A 19,117-nucleotide genomic window follows, 5' to 3' on the forward strand; every position below is an offset into this window, starting at 1 on the left:
AAATAGAGAATAAAGAGGTTATGCCAACTGCTTAAATCATTGAAGTCATCCAGAAATACATTGAGATTCAAAAAATAGACATGAATCCTAGATTCAGCCACTAAGTCTTTGTGCTCTATTTTTATGTCAGTGAATGTAGATTGCCAATACTGTATGCATTCATCAATTTTTTAGCAAATATTTTTTCAGTGTTCTAGTTAATTTTATATTTCACTGGGTTTATGAAGATGAAAAATGGGGACTTCTTGGTAGGAAATACACAGTAAAAAATTGGAAATTAATAATACTTAGGATAGGTATAGATAAAGTGAAATAAAAACAGAAGAGATTGTCTTCAGCTAGGGAAAATTAAGAACAACTTCATAACAGAAGTTGTATTTAACCTGAAACTTGAAGGATTTACAAACGTTCAGGTATGTTCTGGAATTAATAAATGTTGAGGAGGGAGAAAGAGGCAGTAAAATGTAGCACAGAATGGGAACATAAAAGAATGCAAGCCATAAATAATGGAAAAAAGTAGTGTATTTTCTATATGTCAGGGAATGGCATTCCTCAGATACACAGGATATTCCACATCTGGAAGAGTTTTGGGCAACTATTATCTAAAATTAAAAATTTCCAATAATGGACTCTGGAACAAAGCCAGAGCTCTGAATCCATGCACTGCATCATGCTTAGTCATACATTTCCTACTGGGAAACATGTTTTCCATCCACATGTGTGACATTTGTCACAGATGGGTTCAATGCTAGATAGGTAAATTGCTCTGGGATATGAATGGCAAAAGTGTTTCTGCATCTGTGATTGCACTGTATTAAAAACATACTTCTTGCTGTTTGAATTAGGTTGTCTATCTAAGCAAGATGGAACACTATATTTAGAAATGATATATTTAGGAAGTGTCCACATGGCTCATGGTTTTATTTATTTATTTATTTATTTTTATTTCAGGGTATTATGAGGGTACAAACATTTTGGTTACATTTTATGTTTTTGCCTCACCCAAGTTGAGGATTAGAAGGTGTGACTTTCCCCTGTATAATGCTCACCGTGTCCATTAATTGTGAGTTTGCCCTCCCAACCCCCTAATCCCTGGAGAATATTACTACCATGTGAGCACCATAGTGTTGATCAGTTAGTGCCAATTTGACGGCAAGTACATGTGGAAGCTATTCCTCCAATCTTCTGATACCTCACTGCGGATAATGGGCTTAAGCTCAATCCAGGAAAATATAAGAGGTGCTAGATCACTGTTGTTTCTTATAATTGAGTAGTATTCCATTGTATACATACACCAGATTTTAATAATCCATTCATGAATCGACGGGCACTTGGGTTGTTTCCACATCCTTATAATAGTGAATTGAGCTGCCATAAACATTCAGGTGCAGATGTCTTTATTATAGAATGTCTTTTGCTCTTTTGGGTAGATGCCTAATAGTGATATTGCTGGATCAAATGGCATTTCTATTTTTAGCTCTTTGAGGTATCTCCAAATTCTTTTCCACAGAGGTTGCACCAATTTGCGGTCCCATCAGCAGTGTAAGAGTGTTCTTGTCTCTCTACATCCTCGCCAGCATGTGTTGTTTTGGGATTTTGTGATAGAGGCCAATCTCACTGGGGTTAGGTGATACCTCATTGTGGTTTTGATTTGCATTTCTCTAATGATTAGAGATGTTGACCATTTTTTTTATAGGTTTGCTGGCCATTATTCTGTTGTCTTTTGAAAAGTTTCTGTTCATTTCCTTTGCCCATTTATTGATGGGGTTGTTTGATTTTTTTCTTGTTGATTTTTTTAAGTTCTAGATAGATTCTTGTTATCACCCCTTTATCAGATGTATAGAGAGCAAATATTTTCTCCCATTCTGTAGGCTGTCTATTCACTCTAATGATAGTTTCCTTGGCTGTGCAAAAGCTTTTTAATTTGATTAGATCTCATTTATTTATTTCTGTTGCTGCGGTGATTGCTTTGGGGGCCTTCTTCAAAAATTCTTCTCCCAGCCCAATGTCTGAAAGGGTCTTCCCAACATCTTCTAGAATTCTTAAGGTTTCATGCCTTAGGTTTAAGTCTGTTATCCATCTTGAATTGATTTTTGTGAGAGGTGGGGATCCAATTTCAATCTTCTGCATGTAGCTATCCAGTTTTCCCAGCACCATTTATTGAAAAGAGATTCTTTTCCCCAGTGTGTATTTTTGTCTTCTTTGTCAAAGATTAGCTTACCATACTCGAATGGTTTCATCTCCGGATTCTCAGTCCTGTTCCAAAAGTCTATGTCTCTGTTCTTGTGCCAGTACCATACTGTTTTAGTTACTATAGCCTTGTAGTACAACTTGAAGTCTGGTAGACTGATACCTCCCAGTTTGTTCTTTTTACTTAAGATTGCTTTGGCTATAAGAGGTCTTCTCTAGTTCCATACAAAGCATAGAATGGCTCATGTTTTAACTTACTTGTATTATTAGCAGTTTATAGTATTCTTACCACTGTCCACGTTCTTAGTGAAGAATTTTCTGCTAGGAGGGCATCATTTGCACTGCAGTAGGAAGCACTTGCCTCCTGTGTTAACCTCAGTAGTTTGGATCCTACTGGAAAATCAGAAAGCTGGGCACTCCTACCAGAAAATCCAAGGCTTATCACACAGTGTGCACCATTTCCATTACAGTAATTTTTCAGAATTTTAATTATAGCAAAACATCAAAAGCCAAGACATTTAAACAAGTTTTCTCTCCTTCACATTTTAATTAAACTGCAGAGTCACTGATGTTAGTTCAAATTCATTGCCAATCTAAGACACAAAACTTTAGTTCATTACTTAAAGCCTTTGCACTCACAGATATAAAAATAACACATCGAATAAGGGATAAGGCATTGTCTCTTAATTATATACATGATTTTAAATACTTTTCAGATAATCAATGAAAGGAATACTGAATATATCGAAAGTGTGCATTGTAGTGAGAAGTAATGCGTAGTGCTAAGAGCACTGGTCAGGTGGGATGAGGAAATCATGTCATAGTTTGCTGCTGTGACTTACTAGACTCTAGGAACTCTTGTAATAAAGGGATTCATTCTGTGAAGTTTGGATTCGGTCAAACGGCTGCACCTGGGGACCTGGAAGGGCCACATGTGGCCTTGAGGCTGCAGGCTCCCCACCCCTGTACTAGAGTACGGTGCTGACCAAGTCACCCACATGCTCTCACTGGCAAAATGTGGGCCCCAGGAAAGATCACCAATACAACTTTCACAGTTCCCAGTGATCATGAGAACATTATAAAATACCAGAAATTAATTTTTTAAAATGTTCTGACCATAAACAGGGAAAAAGGCTAAGGGGGAACATGATGTCTCCCAATGACTCTGCCTCATAAAAATACTTTTGATCTATAGGTATCTTTGTTAATTTCATTTAATCTTACCAAATTCCTACTGACTTACAGGTGAAAGTGGCTTAAACTAGTAGCTCCCAAACCTGGTTGATTAGAATTCTCTGATGAGCATCTTCAACATTCTAATTCCAGGACCCTATTCCAGATGACTAAATCATAGTCCCCTGGTGCTATGCCTGAGAATTTGGGTTTTTCTTTTACAGAACAAAAAATGCCCTTTTTTAATGTATAATTTGGGATCATGAAGGTTTGAAGGACTTTGGCTTTAGATTCCATTCCTTCTTCAAAGCTTTTGTATCTGCTAGGCCTCTGAGAAAAAAATAAATAAAATAAAAGAGGTAAGAAAGAGGGAAAGAGGGAGGAAGGAAGGAAGGAAGGTTGGTTCTTGTTATACAAAGTAATTGACATCTATTTTCAGAATTTTAGGACATTTAAATATATTTTGAAATTAATATCTCTAGATGAGAATTTTTCCAGCATTCTTCAAATTGAATTATGTAGACTACCATCTTCTTTTCACTCTCCTCTCCTAAATAAATTTTATATTAAGAAATAAAACAATCAAAGAGGTTGCCTAATAATTTGAATTCAGCATTGAAACCCCTTAGTAATTACCATATAACCCGAGTAATTCAATTTTAAACAAAGGGGTAAAAAATGAGGATTCATAGGGTATGTTTGAATCAACTATAGCATTTGACAAACATAAAATAGTGGCTTGGGGCAGCTAGAGGAAGGGATGGCTAAAACCAAGTTTTAACTTCACGTATGAAAGTCATGGGCTGAAACAAACGAGGCCATCATTCCGTCAGAACCTTCTTCAATCCTAGCCTGAGGCCAGAATTACCAAGTAGTACGCGTCCTTTCTACATCATTTTATATCTACTAATCCATAAAAGACTCAAAATTGTAACTAATACAAGACTCTCCTCCTTGAAGCATCTTATTAGAAAAGAATTCAAAATAGACACCTCAAAAATTTGACCGAGATCTATCAGAAGTTTCAGGTGTGTGTACACCCATATCCTAAAGAAATAATTATGGGTGGCTAAAAGGATTTAATGATCACATTACTTTTAATCACAGCAAACTGGAAACATTCTGAATGTTAAATAATGCATTACGGAGTGTGTTATGGTACAAAGATGCCCCTTAAGAGTATGCAACATTTAAAGATTTTTTTTTAAGGTAATTAAGTAAAATGGCATTCATAACAAGTAGAAAGACAATGTTATTAAAGAGTATGTATAGTATTATAGCATTTGGTAAAACTATGTACATAAAATTATAGTAATAACAATGACGATCACTGGATATGTTAAGAGATTTTAATTTTTTTCTTTTACCTAAATTGAATGTCTAATTTTCCCATATTGAATGTGTATTTCTTTTATAATAAGAAAACCACTATTTTTATGAAAAAATAATTTAGATAAACTAGCATTAGGATCACCATTTACAATATAAAATATGTATAGATTCATGCACTGCATTATTCCTGGCTCATTCCCCTTTTTAATGGTCTTAATTTGCATTGTTTTAGCCTTCTTCCCAGGTAGGTTTTATGCTTCTCTGAAGGAAGGGGCTGTATCTTTTCTAATTTATCATTTCTAACAATGCACCAACTGCCACTATATAGGTGGTATATAAATAGAACACGAACAAAAAAATGCATGAAATAAAAATAAAAGCGTGTCTGTTTAAATCAAGAAATAAAATTATTTTGGTAACTTTTGGAGTTTCAAAGGTTAATTTAATTTCATAATAAGAAATTTAACTTCATATTTAAGTGGCAAATGAGCACACTGGATCAAAGAAGCATAGAGACGAAAATAACTCTCATTCATCTCTATTTTTAAATTTCATTTCTACTAGTGTTGAATCAAAAAATAATTAAATTTTATATTGTTTTAAATACGATCTGGGAAAAGAAGTAAATTTTATATAGTGACAAAAAATTAATATAATATGCAGAAATAAAGAAATGAAAACCGTGGTGACAATCTTTAAAATATTGTACACACCAAGAAAATAAACTTAAGTTTTTAAAAAATATAAATGCATTTCTTCAAGTGCTACAAATAATCGTATCCACAAGGACTAAAACCTTTCTCTTCTCCTGCATTAGCACATGCAGGTCAGTTATCTGTGTAGGAAAAAAAATACTTTATTGCCAAGATGTTGCTGTTTTATAATTCCTCAAGTTAATATACTTGGCAAGAAATGACTGTTTCCAGTTAATGAAGTACAAGTAATAAACAGGGTTTCTTTGATATGTATAAGCTATGCCTAAGGTTTATCTGCTTAAATCTAGAAGCAGCAGTAACAGAGAGCAAGGCAGGGAGGGAAGGAGAAAGTAAGAGAGAGATCAACCTACATAACATGTGAGAACCAGTTGCATGGAATGTGCTGGAGAAATGTGTTCCTGGCAGTGGAAGAAATACACGAGGGGACGTTTCTCTGTGAGCCCAGTGTTCCCAATAATTTTTCAATGCCCAAATACAAGTCACTTGTCTGCATAGTTTACTATCTAAACGAGTCTAAGATAAAGTAAAAAAAGACTTGGACGTCAGTCTCATCATTTCCAAATAACCTATTTAACCACATCCTGTCCCCACCTCCCACATGAAGGTTTGAAAACTGGACATTTCACTCAAATGAGTGGAAAAGAAGTTATGACTGAGAAAAATCTCCTATTTCCATTCAATAATAATGTTTGTAACTTTTGTAGCTCCGCATATACTATTCTTTATTTAAAAAGATTTTTCTTTTAAATTTTATTGGGGGCAATCAGATTTTCTTTCTCTGTTAAAAGGGCTTCTGAAAAGAGTCTTTTTGGTAAGTATTTCTATACAGGCCAGAAAGAAAGCACATGGTCGTTTGCTAAATGTACTTAATTCTGTTTGTGCACTGCTGGCCCCTGTCGTCCTCCCCAGCAGGTGTCTTGAAATACGGCCCAGCTGGTTTCCTGGATGCTTTTTAAATTGTCCTCCTCATAGTTGCTGCCCTTGCTCCTCAGCCCTTTCTCCACTACCAAGACCAAATCATAATTGCAAGCAGGAAGATCTATCCAGCTTCAGAATATTCTAGAACTGTGTGACACGTCACTCTTGCAGTTAGAATGTTATAAATTAAGTTCTGCAGATGGGAACTGGGATCTCATTCTTAAGCTGTTTTTGTAAGTTGTTTCTTGCCTTTTACTTTCGAAGTTTCCATATTTTTAATCTCTTAATTGCAGATTATATAAGGGGGTACAAGTCCCTACAAGTAAACCCATGCCCAAATTACACCTGGAATTTCAGTGGCAACTACTTTTATACTTACTAATCTTGTGCAGTAGCCCCCTGTTAACTACCTGTAATACCATCTTGAATATCCTAGAGCTCTCACTAGTCTTGACTTGGATTTAGAGAATTGCTGTAACCCTTGATCATTGTACTTGCTAGTCAGAGGGTAGCTGCTATCGTGAGATACTTACTCAAAAAAGCAAAAAGCACATAATCTCACGCAAATCTGAAAAGTTGAGGTTAAAATCACTTTAAGTCCAATAACCTCTATTAACATTTTCTGGCCTTCAGTTCTGATTACATATTTTTGTTCCGCATATATTTAAGGTCATTTTAATCAGAGCATGCATAAAATTGAGCAGCCTCTCCAAGTTACTCTATTTTTTCACAATCTTCATTAGAGCTTCTGTTATTCATTTTGATTGTAAATTCTCAAAAACTATAGGAAAGAAATACATGTTGATTCATTCATTCATTCATTCATTCATTTAACATGCAATTATTGAATACCCTACTTTTCATAGGGAATTCAAGATTGAAACTATTAATTTAACTCTGTAAGGAAAAAAAGGAAAGAAGAACATCATATTCTAAAATGATACTATTAGCTATTATCAGTAATCTATAGAGATGTTATTTTATGTAGCTAAGCTTAAAAAGAAACAAATATTTTGCAGCAAAACAAACTTTGCCCAACTTAAAAACATTAAAAAGTTTAACCAACACATTAGTTTTGTTCCTTACGAATACCTTAAATTATATGAGTACTTAAGGGGGTAACTATCCTCTTCCTTGCTTAATTACACATTTGCTTGCTTGATTACACTCACATTCAAAGCAATTTTCTTCATTTTATGAAGAGTGAATTCTAATTTTTCTGCATTGTTTAGTTAAAATAGTCCTCTATGTAACCTGTTGCTTAGTAATTCCTAGCGTGACAATACTTCTCTTTAATAAACACTATCAAGTGTTCCGTAGAGATTTTGTTTTTGTTTTTTCACATGTTTTAGTATCACTAGTTTCAATAGCAATTTAACGTATTTAGTATTTTTTAAGCTATTACTGTCCAAGGCTACGAGTGTGTAATTTGCCCCACTGGGAAAACTAATCTTTAATACCATGAATCTTTTATACAGGAAGATAATCATAGAAGCCTCTTGGTAGCCATTCTTGTCAAAGTGCTTCTGGAATAATACAGCCTTGAATCCTTTTTTCTCTTTATTTTAATGAACACATTTTAAACTTAATGAATTCATGCAAATTGAAAACAATCTCCAAACAAAAAATATACAATTTAGGAAAATGCAGATTTTTCCATATGCTGAAAAACAGGCTTATTTTCTCGAGGCATTGGTAACTTAGAAACTAAACATGATAATATTCTCCTAGAGAGAAAACTGAATGTTTTTGCAATGTATTACACTATGAAATCTTTTATTTGCATAATTTTAAAACTTTAACCTTATTGTACATATATACATGCATGTAAAATGTTTTCTCTTCACAAAAATCAACTGGTTGTGCAGGAACTAGTTTTGGGCAGAGCTAATACTAAAATAAACTGGTCTTAACTTTCTCTTTCCTTGGTTTCTGTGGCACTGATTTGTCATTAGTTTCTTGCCAACCTTGATCTTTCAAGTCCTTAAATATATGTGTTCCCTATGGTCTGATAGTCATTCTTTTTTCTTGTCTCTCACTTCAAGGCTGTTTTTCTTTCCTCATGGAGTTTTAGCTAATTCCTGGCAAAGATTTGCCTCCAGCTTTGACTCTACCCTGAATCTGAGCCTCTAATGTAAGACTAACACCTAAATGACCCCGCTAGGACACCCCCCATCCTCTCAAATTTGGTTTATCCACAGCTGATTCGCATTTGTTGCATTAAGGGGACAAACATGTCAGGTGTGGTGTGGCTGAAATTCCGTGGCTCAGTGAGCAGTGCAGACGCTGTGACAGTTAGTGACAATCATACGAATGTCAGACTGAACAGGAGGAGAACTCGGTGTGGCGAGTGTGGCTGTGATCCCCGAGGAATACGTAGGTCCAGGCAATTGTTAGGCCAATAGGGAAGGTTTTCTAGACACAAAATGGTAAGGCTTTGACTGCTAAAATATTGAATAAATGAAGTGAGGAAGAATTTCAGGAAAGTGTTTGAGAATTATCTTCGGATGTCTCATGGGCTGAGTTGCATTACCCCGAAATTCATATGTTGAAGCCCTGACCCTGGCACCTCAGAATGAGTCTGTATTTGAAGACAGGCCTTCTACAGAGGTGATTATAAATGAAGCTTTTCGGGTGGGCTTTAATGCAATAGGACTTGTCATAAGAAGAGAAAATTGGGGTGCACAAAGAGACACTGAGGGCCACAGGGGCAAAACCAGGTGGGGACACAGTGAGAAAGTGGCCATCTGTGAGTCCACGAGAGAGAGCCGAGAAAAGCCGAACCAGTCAGCACCTTGACCTTGGGCTTCCAGCCTCTAGAATTATAAAATATAAATTTTTGTTGTTTAAGCCCTCCAGTCTGTGGTGCTTTGTTATGGTAAGCCCGGCCATCAGTGCAAGAGTGTTGTTAATTAAGTCCTTCAAATAATAATAAAACACTCTGTATTCTAGGTATAACGGATAAAGTATGAGTAACCACACTTTATCTTTTTTCATCTTAAATGACCCTCTCCTGACATTTTCTTACATTCTCTCGCCCTCCCTTATTTCCGTTATTTTCTTCCTCTACCTTCACTTCCCCCGTGCTCTTATCTCATCCTCTTTGAGTCAAGTTTCTCAAAAAGTAGTTCATAACATTAAATCTGCATTCCCATCCACTCCCTAGCACCCCGAAACCAGTACATGGTGCCGTGGCTGTCCCTGCAACCACCCAACTGCCAAAGCCAGTGGTCCCAATTTAATCCCTTTCTTTCTTGGATCCTCATATACAATTGTAATTGGTTATTATTCTTCCTTCTTCATCTTATTGCTCTCTCAGATTGTGTGATATCATCTTCCCCTGGTTCTTCTACCCCTCAGACTTTGCCGAGAATGCCCCTTTCCTGCACTTCTTTCTTCCACCTCTATTTTATACACATTGGTTTCCTTATGTCATCTGGTCCTCAGAGCTGTGATCTTCTTAATCTGAATTTTCCTTTGGATCATCTCACACATTCTTGGTACCTTAAGCTATATTCTATGCTGCGGTCTCCCTTCCCTTCCTGATCTACGTCTACATCCAGTCCTAACATCTTCCCTGAACATCAGGCGTATCAGACAAAGTGCTGCTGGACAGCTCCTCCTGAACGCTCCATTAGCATTGGGGGTGCATATGCCTGCACTGCTTTACCTGCCCTAAATAACGATTCTTACCGCCTTCAAAGTCTCTTCATCCCTTTTCATTGGAGTCAGCCTACACACAATTGAAGAATCAGCAAATTCTGAAAAATTCACCTGCCCAGACTAATGCAACAGCCTCTTAATTGGTCTCTCTAACCCTGAACTTGGACTCTTACATCTGTCTTCTATACAGTCTTCTATACTATATATTGTTCTATATTGTAAAGTGTGACATATTGAAAATATAAATCTGCCTATGACACTCCCCTGATAAAAAGTCTTTAGTCATTTCTGGTATCTGAAAGGATACAATTCATGCAATGCATAATACTATTCCTAAGCTTCCTATTATGGTGGCATACAAAGCTGTCCTCGGTAAGGCCCTGAGTTGTGGCTTTGGCCTCAATTCCTCACCTGGCACTGCCTATTTCAGGGACATCTAATTGCTGGGAGGTTTCCTGATCTTATCAGGCTGTTTAATTCTTCTCTGACTGTGCACGCTACTTTCTCTGCCAGTAAGTCCCTTTTCTTCTGACTACTTTCCCCTCAGGCTTTCTGATTTTTTCCTTCCGGATTTCTTCAGGGACCCATTCTTGATGGATCAGATGATAATTTCTATCCCCTCATGTGGTCCTACCAGACACAGTGCATTGGAACAGCAGGCTAAAAATTCTTAGATACAGGGATATTGTAACTCTAGTTCTCAACACCTGGCACTTAGTCATAGCACAGGTTGATCTGAATTTGTTCAGAATTAGCGATCAAAAAATATTCACATGCTTATTTTATTATGGTGGTATATACTCGAGATCTCTATGCCATATGACTATTTTTAATATTCCTTACTCACCATATTTATGGGATCCACCGGTCCAATGCTGTTTACATAAACATCAGTTTCAATTACGGTGGGCCTCACTGCGAAATACCAACACAAAGAATGGTCAAACACATAATCAGAGGTTGTTGTAAATAAATCTTAATAACTAATGATATTTTACCATTTCCATCCTAAAACATTGTTCATTATGAAGTGCAGAAACTTGGCCCATTACAAAAATACAAACTCCTTTCAGTGTTTAAATCAATCCTATAACTAAAAGGTAATGCTTTTAATGAAAAAATTCCAGTGTACGGCCTAAAAATACTTTAAATATCTAAATCATCCACTAAAATTAAGGAAGTTAATTCAGTAAAAAAAAATTTGCTAGATAATTTTTTCTGAACTAGTCACAGATTTTAGGATTGGAGTGGATTTTAGGTAGTATGTACTTCTACTTACTGCCAGTAGTACACTGGTAAACGTTTAATGACCTTGCTCTCAGAGACAGCGGGTAAACCCTTGATTTGTTGCTTTTCTTGATGTCTACGTTGTAAATACTCCCACAATGGCTGATTTAAATATATCAGTGTGAAACCATTGAATGCAGAGGCTTATATATATCAGTATATATTATATGTTACTTAATAAGAGGCTATCATAAGCCAATATAAGCCAGTTTCAGCACATCCTGGGATTTGAAGTATAATTATGAGGATTAAAGGACATAATGTATGTTAAGAAACTACATCCAGGTCTGACTCATATGAGGAGCTTAATACGTATCTGTTCATATCTCCTTCCTGCCTCCCTTATTAACAATATGCTTTTAGGGTGTTTATAGCTGGGTCCAGTGTGAGGCGTATTTTTACCTAATTCCCTCAGAGTATACTGCACGGACATCACTATAGACCTTACCAATTGTGTTTTGTATGGAACCATTAGTGTTCTTCCAGTTAATTTTTAAGTAACACATAACGATATTTTTGTTGTATTAAAATGTATATCACTGGTAAGACTTTGGAATGTTTACTAAATAATACAATTAGCAAATATCTGCAGAAGTGCCATATCTGATCATCATTTAGGCTTTTGAGACTTGTCAGGTATTTTTGGCTTTAATGAGATTTAGCATAATACTGATAACGTACACTCATATGTTTTTCTGTGTTCTATAAAACATATTTTCAGTTTTTTTACTCCACCCATCACTAGTACCAAATAAGGTGTAAAAGACTAATTTAGTGACTCAGCAAATACTTACTGAGGAATGCGTGTAAAGGATGCAGGAGGTAGACAAGAAGGAGAAACATATTCCTAGGAGAAAATCTGCCATAGTTCTCACAGAGAATTATACAGAGATAAAGCGTATGAGATAAAGCAGCAAACTTCTCTTGTAGACGGGAAGTTGCTCTGCTGTTATAGAATGTTTTTAGTCATATTTGCTCAGGTCTGCTTTCCAGACTTTACCTGTTTTCCCTTCCTGACATAGTATTTATCACTCTTATAATTCTGACAGTGTGATCCACCTGTCAGATGTACCCTCCTCTTGTAATACACAGCCAGGTCTGAGTATGTAGCCAGCCTCAGTTTCCCTGCATTGAAATTTTTCAGTCTAGCAGAGCCCTCGAGCTACCAAATTTCAAAGGAAAACTTAACGTATTTTTCAAAACAGTGTCGATATAACTTCAAAACAATATTTTTATCCCTTGCAATTAGAAAAAATCAACACTTTGGAAAACATACATTTACATAGTTTGTTTTTCATAATGAAAAATTGTATTACATGACATACATATTTTATTAACTAGAAAAATAAATGAGATTTGTTAGAAATAGTTTCAGTATGCAAAACTATATGTTTCTAAACCTCTACAATACTTGAAAATGTAATTCAGTCTGCCAGCCAGCAATTAGGTATTTTAAAAAAAATAGGGCATATGACGTACAGAAGGTTTTACAGTGTAACTTAGGCTGATGCCTTCTGAGATGAATTGCTTTAACTGTTTGTCATTTATTCCTGTCTAGCCAATAAATATCATATAATTAAGCTAATTATGGCTAAATTTACATAATGATTTTATGAAAGCCATTAACGACAATAGATTTATTAGTCCTATTCGTAAGTATATTTATTACCAGTTATAAGTAATTATAACTGATATAAGCAATGTACCACTCTTATATAATTAGATTTATTTTTTCAGTTAAACTGATAGATCAACCAACACTGCATACCTGCTTTGATTTCACAATATTCAGAGACGAACATTGTCTCCCCTGAGAAAGAAATGATTCCTGGAGACAGTTTTATTCACAGAACATGCTTCCCACATTTACAGTGTAGAAGGTTTCAGATGGAAGTGAGCTACCCTGCTTTCCTGATATCGACATTTCTTAGCTGATTATGAGACGGACTTATGTACATTATAAAAAATGTTAACTCTGGCATGAGGGCATGAGTCACACGGCGTTGGAGACACTGAGGTATTTCATGATCAACATAAAGCAAAGGTGGAATGAAAAAAGAATCATATTAGTAAATCCAATGTACAACATGGCCACTGATAAAGAGAATACTCAGTAATTGTTAAATATATATTTGCAAACTATGCATCTTTTTTTGAGTTATTCTGTACCCCATTTTATAACTTTGGGCTATTGGTTTTTTATCTTGTCTTTGAGCGTGCAGCCCCAAATCACAAGGATGAATAAACCTGAAAGTAAACTAAAGTATTTCAGATAAATTTTGAAACTACAGCTAGTGATTATATGCTTCAAAGTGTATAGTTTAGAGGAAAACAAGTGTCTGTAATTGCTCCTTAGTAATGACTCATTGCCCTGTTCATGTGACCATAAACAATGCTTGTGGGTAAAATTACTTAAAATACAGGCTTCTTGGAAATTGAGTAAGTAGTCTTTATTAACACTGTGATTTTCCTAGTCCAGAGTTTGTTCAATTGCAGGATTTGAGCAATGTTTAAAAAGGAAAACATACTTTAATTCAAAATTGGAAAACTAAAGCCGAAAGGAAATTGTCATTCCAGGCTCGTTAAATAAGTCTTGAGAGTGGGCACAGACAATGTTTTATTCATCAGTACACAAGGAGAACAAAGATCTCTTTCTTGCAACAGTGTAACAATAGGTAAGAAAACCATGTACTGCCACAACAAATTACATTTTTTGTACGTGGACTGCAGGTAGAAATGACACTGGATTATTTTTGCAGGGCTTCTCTCTGTGCTGTGATTCTAAGCACTTTGCTGTAAGTAGCTCACCAGAATATAAGTAGATAAACTCCCAGTGGGAGTCAGGATAGAGAGAGAATAGAGGTCCGGGCCAATAAAGGATACTCAGAGAGCAGACACAGGATGAAACATGTACAGATTTAAAAAGAAGAAAGCAGTGAGATCAATATGGTTTCCACGTTCAGTTTCCAGGTAGTGAAGGCAGGAAGAACCAATCCTGGGGGTGAGAATTGGTTTATTAATCGGAAAATATACACTAAAATGGGTTTTTTTTAAATATTTTCCTTATAATTTACCTTAACCATGCTTTCTTGGACACCTTATTTCAATTTCTATAAGATACCTTTAATAGATTATGTAGCTTTTTGGTCACTTTTTATATTATAATTAATGTAGGTCGACTAAGAACTCTAGCTCTGAAGAGTAAGTTCTACAGACTTTTCTTATTGTCCCAGAATAGGCATTAAAAAAAAAAAAAAGGTTCCACTGATCCAGATATTGCAGTTATCACACACAGACTTTGTTTTTCTTTATTTTATGTTGTATGAATTTTATTTCCATTTAAAAATTTCATGCAACCAAGTATATTATTGTTTACAAGAAGTATAGGTACAATTCGTAGAAAGAAAGCAACCACCTAGTGTAAGCACTCTTATTAGACACCAGCTGCCTCCAGATTCTCTTCTGGTCCGTACCCACATACAGGTCCATTTTTACCAAGTTGCTGTCAAAATTCTATGAGGCTTTTACAAAAGTTTTTTCAAGGAGTTATCTGTTTCTATCTGCAAATAATTCCTTCAAGAACCAACTGTTTCACTCAACTGATACATTCAGGAGCTGTATTAGTCAATAATTCTCTTGTCTTGTACTATCCTAGTCTAATTTAGTTATCAGGATTATGCTGGTTTTATAAAACGAGTTGGGAACTCTGCTGTATTTTCTGAAAGAGTTTATGTAAGATTTATATTATTTCCTTCTGACGTATTTGGTAGAATTCACCAGTGAAGCAAAAAAAAAAAAAAAAAAGTCAGTAATGATTATTTCTGAACTGGATCCCCATTCTGTAAATACATCATTGAGACAACTGGAAATTGGGCCTGAGTATTCAACGGTGGTATTATATAAATATCATCTTTATGGCTCGGATGGTTGTATTGTGCTTATGTAAGGTTGAAATAATAAAAGTATATTCGCTGAGCAAAGCAAAATTAAAATAGAAGTTAATCACAAAAAAATCTTGAAAAATACCAAAATATTTAGCAATTAAGTTACACTTAGGTATAACCCATGAATCAGGAAAAAATCATAAGGAGATTATTATTTTTTTCAAAATAAATAAGAATAAAAACAAAAGTTAGTAAAATAGACAAAAATAAAAGAAAATCTTGGTTTGATTAACAGAAAGCCTATATTTGTTAAAGAGGTTGAATTTATAATTAAACATTTTCCACAAAAGAAAACTCCAGGCCCATATCACACATAGACTTTGGAATAACTTGTGATTAAGGTGTTCCTAGTTGCCTAGATGAAAAAGCATAATAGGTCCTCAACTCCAAATACACGTCAAGTTTGGGTCCAGATACTACTTCTAAGGCCTTAAGTAACAAGGAAATGTCAACCGCCACTCCACAATCATCCTTCTCAGATTAAATGCAGATAAATAGATACTTGGTTATATGTGGACAAAAAGATGTACATGGATGAATAGGTTATTAAGACTAAAATATATATTTAAAAAAGACTGCTATCTAATACTATAGCCAGTAGATACACATGACTGTTTGAATTAAAAAGAAATGAATTACATTTAAATAAAATTAAGATGTATTTTCTTAGCCACACTAACAACATTGCAAATACAGAAAAGCCACATGTGGCTAGTGGTTACAAAAAATGGACAATGCAGAACAACATTTTCACCACTACAGAAAGTTCTGCTGAACAATGTCTAGCAGGAGTTAGTTCTCAAGGAGAATGACACTGCCCTGTAGATGATGTTGTGAATTTCCTATTTGGATTGGGATTGTTAGTAAAAATACTTAGTGGGTGAAGTCCATGAAATTCACAAACCAGTCACATGTAATAAAAAAGTGTTCTGCATTTAACAAGATTTTGGATGTCCATTCATGTATGTAAAAAAAAAAAATGTGTGTTATAATCGGAGCTTAGAAGATGACTTTTTACATATAAATACAAAGTATTTTTGTGTTTTTCAAGATTTTTTTCAGAAATACATTGTATAAAACATAGGAAGATGGTATTTATTTTGTTCTGAATTTTACCAGAGTTGTATACTATTTGAGCTAACCACACCACCAATGACAATGCTGCTCACAGTATTGGGGTCACTGGTACTGCACACCTGTATCATATTCCCTATGTGGCTTTCCAATATATGGTGATTCTATATGTAAATTCAAGCATCTGGCAGCTTTTCCATTTCTTCCAGCATAGCTATGCCAGGGCCTTTTTATGTGGAATGCAAAATATTTTATTATAAATTACTTTATCCCACCTTACATTATAGTTAGGGACATATATATGTATATATTCCCATATACATGTATAAATAAATACACATTCTCAGGAATGGTTCTTAGGAGAATGGAAGTTTGATCTCTCATCTCTACTTAAATTGTCTCTTCAGGGGCAGACTTGCTCCTTCTCCTATGCATGATTAGGGGAAAAGAGAGGAGTGGTGGGATTCAAAGAAGAAAAAGCAGTGGAAGATCCGCGCGCCTACTCTTTTAGCACATCTAGGATATTTTATTTTCTTGTGGTTATAAAGTATACTAAAGGAAAATAACTGTGCTGGAAGAATCTCATCAGTTTCTTGACCTCAGAGACTTGTGCAGCAGAGCACATAACTTCAAACAGATCGCTGATGAAAAGAGCTGATGAAAAAAGAGCTGGTGGCAGACAGAAAAGCACCCAGATTTCCCATGTCGGGGAAGTGAGCAACACAGAATGCGTACGAACAACAACAAAAACCACTCATACCCTCCTACCCATGAGAGTCATTATTTACATGTCTACCCCTCACAGTCCACCTAAGGCCAGTTGGTGTTACCCCAAAAGGAAGTAACAACTAAAGGATTAAACTGCACCCAGTTAAACGCATGGACCATTCTTCGTATCTTCCCCATGTCTCCATCACTAGAAACCTAGAAGAACTAAGGACATGGAATGAAAGAACAGGCCACACTATCCCTTCCTTATCCCCACCCCCGCCCCCAGTGTCTGTCTAGTGGCACTTGTCTGCCCTGCCCCTTCAGAGAGAAGCATAGCTTTAAATCTCTTTAAACATTAGATTTTTAGACTGCATTGAACTGTTTAAATAACTGAAACTATTTGAAAAGTCATAGAATATACCTTAAGTTATTAAGACAAAGGAAAAGAATATTCAGCACAAAGTAGTAAAAGCTTTACTAGATAAACAAAACTTTCAGTAATTCCCCATTAACTTCAGAAGACCTCAGTACATTGGTTATATAAGTTGCCATAGCACAACTAAAGAGAAAAGGTACTAACACAAATTTTGGACAGAAAAAAATGCCTGCAAAGATCACCTCAACAATTAAGTCATTTAGTATGTATATTCTGGTGCACAGAAAAACTGCTACTATGCATGGTACAATCATCAGTGTATCTAGGACATTAATCCAACGTATTGATCTGATAATATCACAAGTGTGTATAAAATTTGACCATTCCTACCTTGATTTGAAATAAAGGGACTTAAAAAGAGAAATTCATGGAGTAGAGCAATTGTCAAAACACCTACACATTCTTCTAAAATTAGGGATATGGTGAGTTCTACTTTTAGGAAACTTACACTATAGAAAGAAAATAGACACTTAAATAATAATAGTGAAGCATGAGGAGTAAATGGAAGGACAGCCTTCTTTTTCGTGTGTTGATTAATTGGTATCAAAGTACCCATCTCAGTTAAACAACTAAAACCACACACTGATGGTTGAAGGAATGAGAGCAATTAAGACAACTGAGATTTGATGCAACAGTTGCCTAGAAAGAATGAAAATAAAATTTCCTAGAAAGAATGAAAATAAAATGATGTGAGCTCTATTCTTCGGCCACTTTCTTCTCCCCTTGGTACTTTGCTGTTTCATTGTACAGCACTAGCGACTGAACGAACGTGGTGGCTTGGAGCTTGCGGCTGTCTCTTTGGGCTACAGGGACAAAACATGGAGCTAAGGGCTGTCAGGACAGCTAAGACTTCCCTAGAATAAAGGAAACCACAAGGAATTTAATTGGACATTGCACATGCCACTTCCCCTCAAGGCATTTGCTAATTACTAAATTGTACATGTGGCGATATGATGCTGACAAACTGAATATAAACAGCTGCTAAACATCTAAAACAACACGGAGAGAGTTCAGCTATTTTAGGGCTGTCTGGGCTACCAAGGAGAGAAGTTCCTGGCATAAATCTCGGGCTGTCAGTTGAGACATCTCAAACTGCTATGTCTTAGGAAAAAAGGAAATTTTCACAAAGGGAATTACACCAGTGTTGAACAAAATAACAGTGATTTTCCTTTACCCAACCTGATAAGAAAAAAAAAAATCTTCTCTGAAAGAAAATACCATCATGTAGAAATCTCCATTGTTTTTTCATGTATCCTACTGGCATTCAGTAAAAAATTAACACACATTTCATAAAACAGAACCAAATCACCCTAAACCAAGAAATAAAATGGAACAGAAAATTTGAAAAAGTCACACAACTGATCCAAGATATTGTGGTTATCAGATGAAGACTTAAAATAACTATGGTTAATGTATGTAAGAAAATTAAGAGAGGGCAAATATGATAAAATACCTGAAACATTTAAAAAGTCATGTGCAAATACTACAAGTGATAACTACTGAACCAGAAAAGAGATCAGTAATAAAGAACGGATTGAAACACAGACAGAAATAAAGTTGTAGAAGAGAGTATAAGACACAATGCACATGGTGAAAAGGCCAAACATATCTGCAACTGGAGTTGCAGAGAAGTTGAGACAGAACAAAATATTTGAAAGAATATAGGCCAAGAA

At 35.5% G+C, this 19,117-nt stretch overlaps 1 protein-coding gene across 1 annotated transcript in view; it reads right to left on the minus strand.

The window, feature by feature from the left end:
* GABRG1 (gamma-aminobutyric acid type A receptor subunit gamma1) overlaps positions 1 to 19,117 on the minus strand; it is a 65,061-nt gene that overhangs the window by 23,257 nt on the left and 22,687 nt on the right. The window contains exon 3 of the mRNA XM_045531645.1: positions 10,840 to 10,907. Within this exon, the coding sequence (XP_045387601.1) occupies positions 10,840 to 10,907 (68 nt within the window). The remainder of the gene's footprint in view (positions 1 to 10,839; positions 10,908 to 19,117) is intronic.

This window comes from Lemur catta, chromosome 19 (genome assembly GCF_020740605.2).
Source record: "Lemur catta isolate mLemCat1 chromosome 19, mLemCat1.pri, whole genome shotgun sequence".
Classification (NCBI taxonomy): domain Eukaryota; kingdom Metazoa; phylum Chordata; class Mammalia; order Primates; family Lemuridae; genus Lemur; species Lemur catta.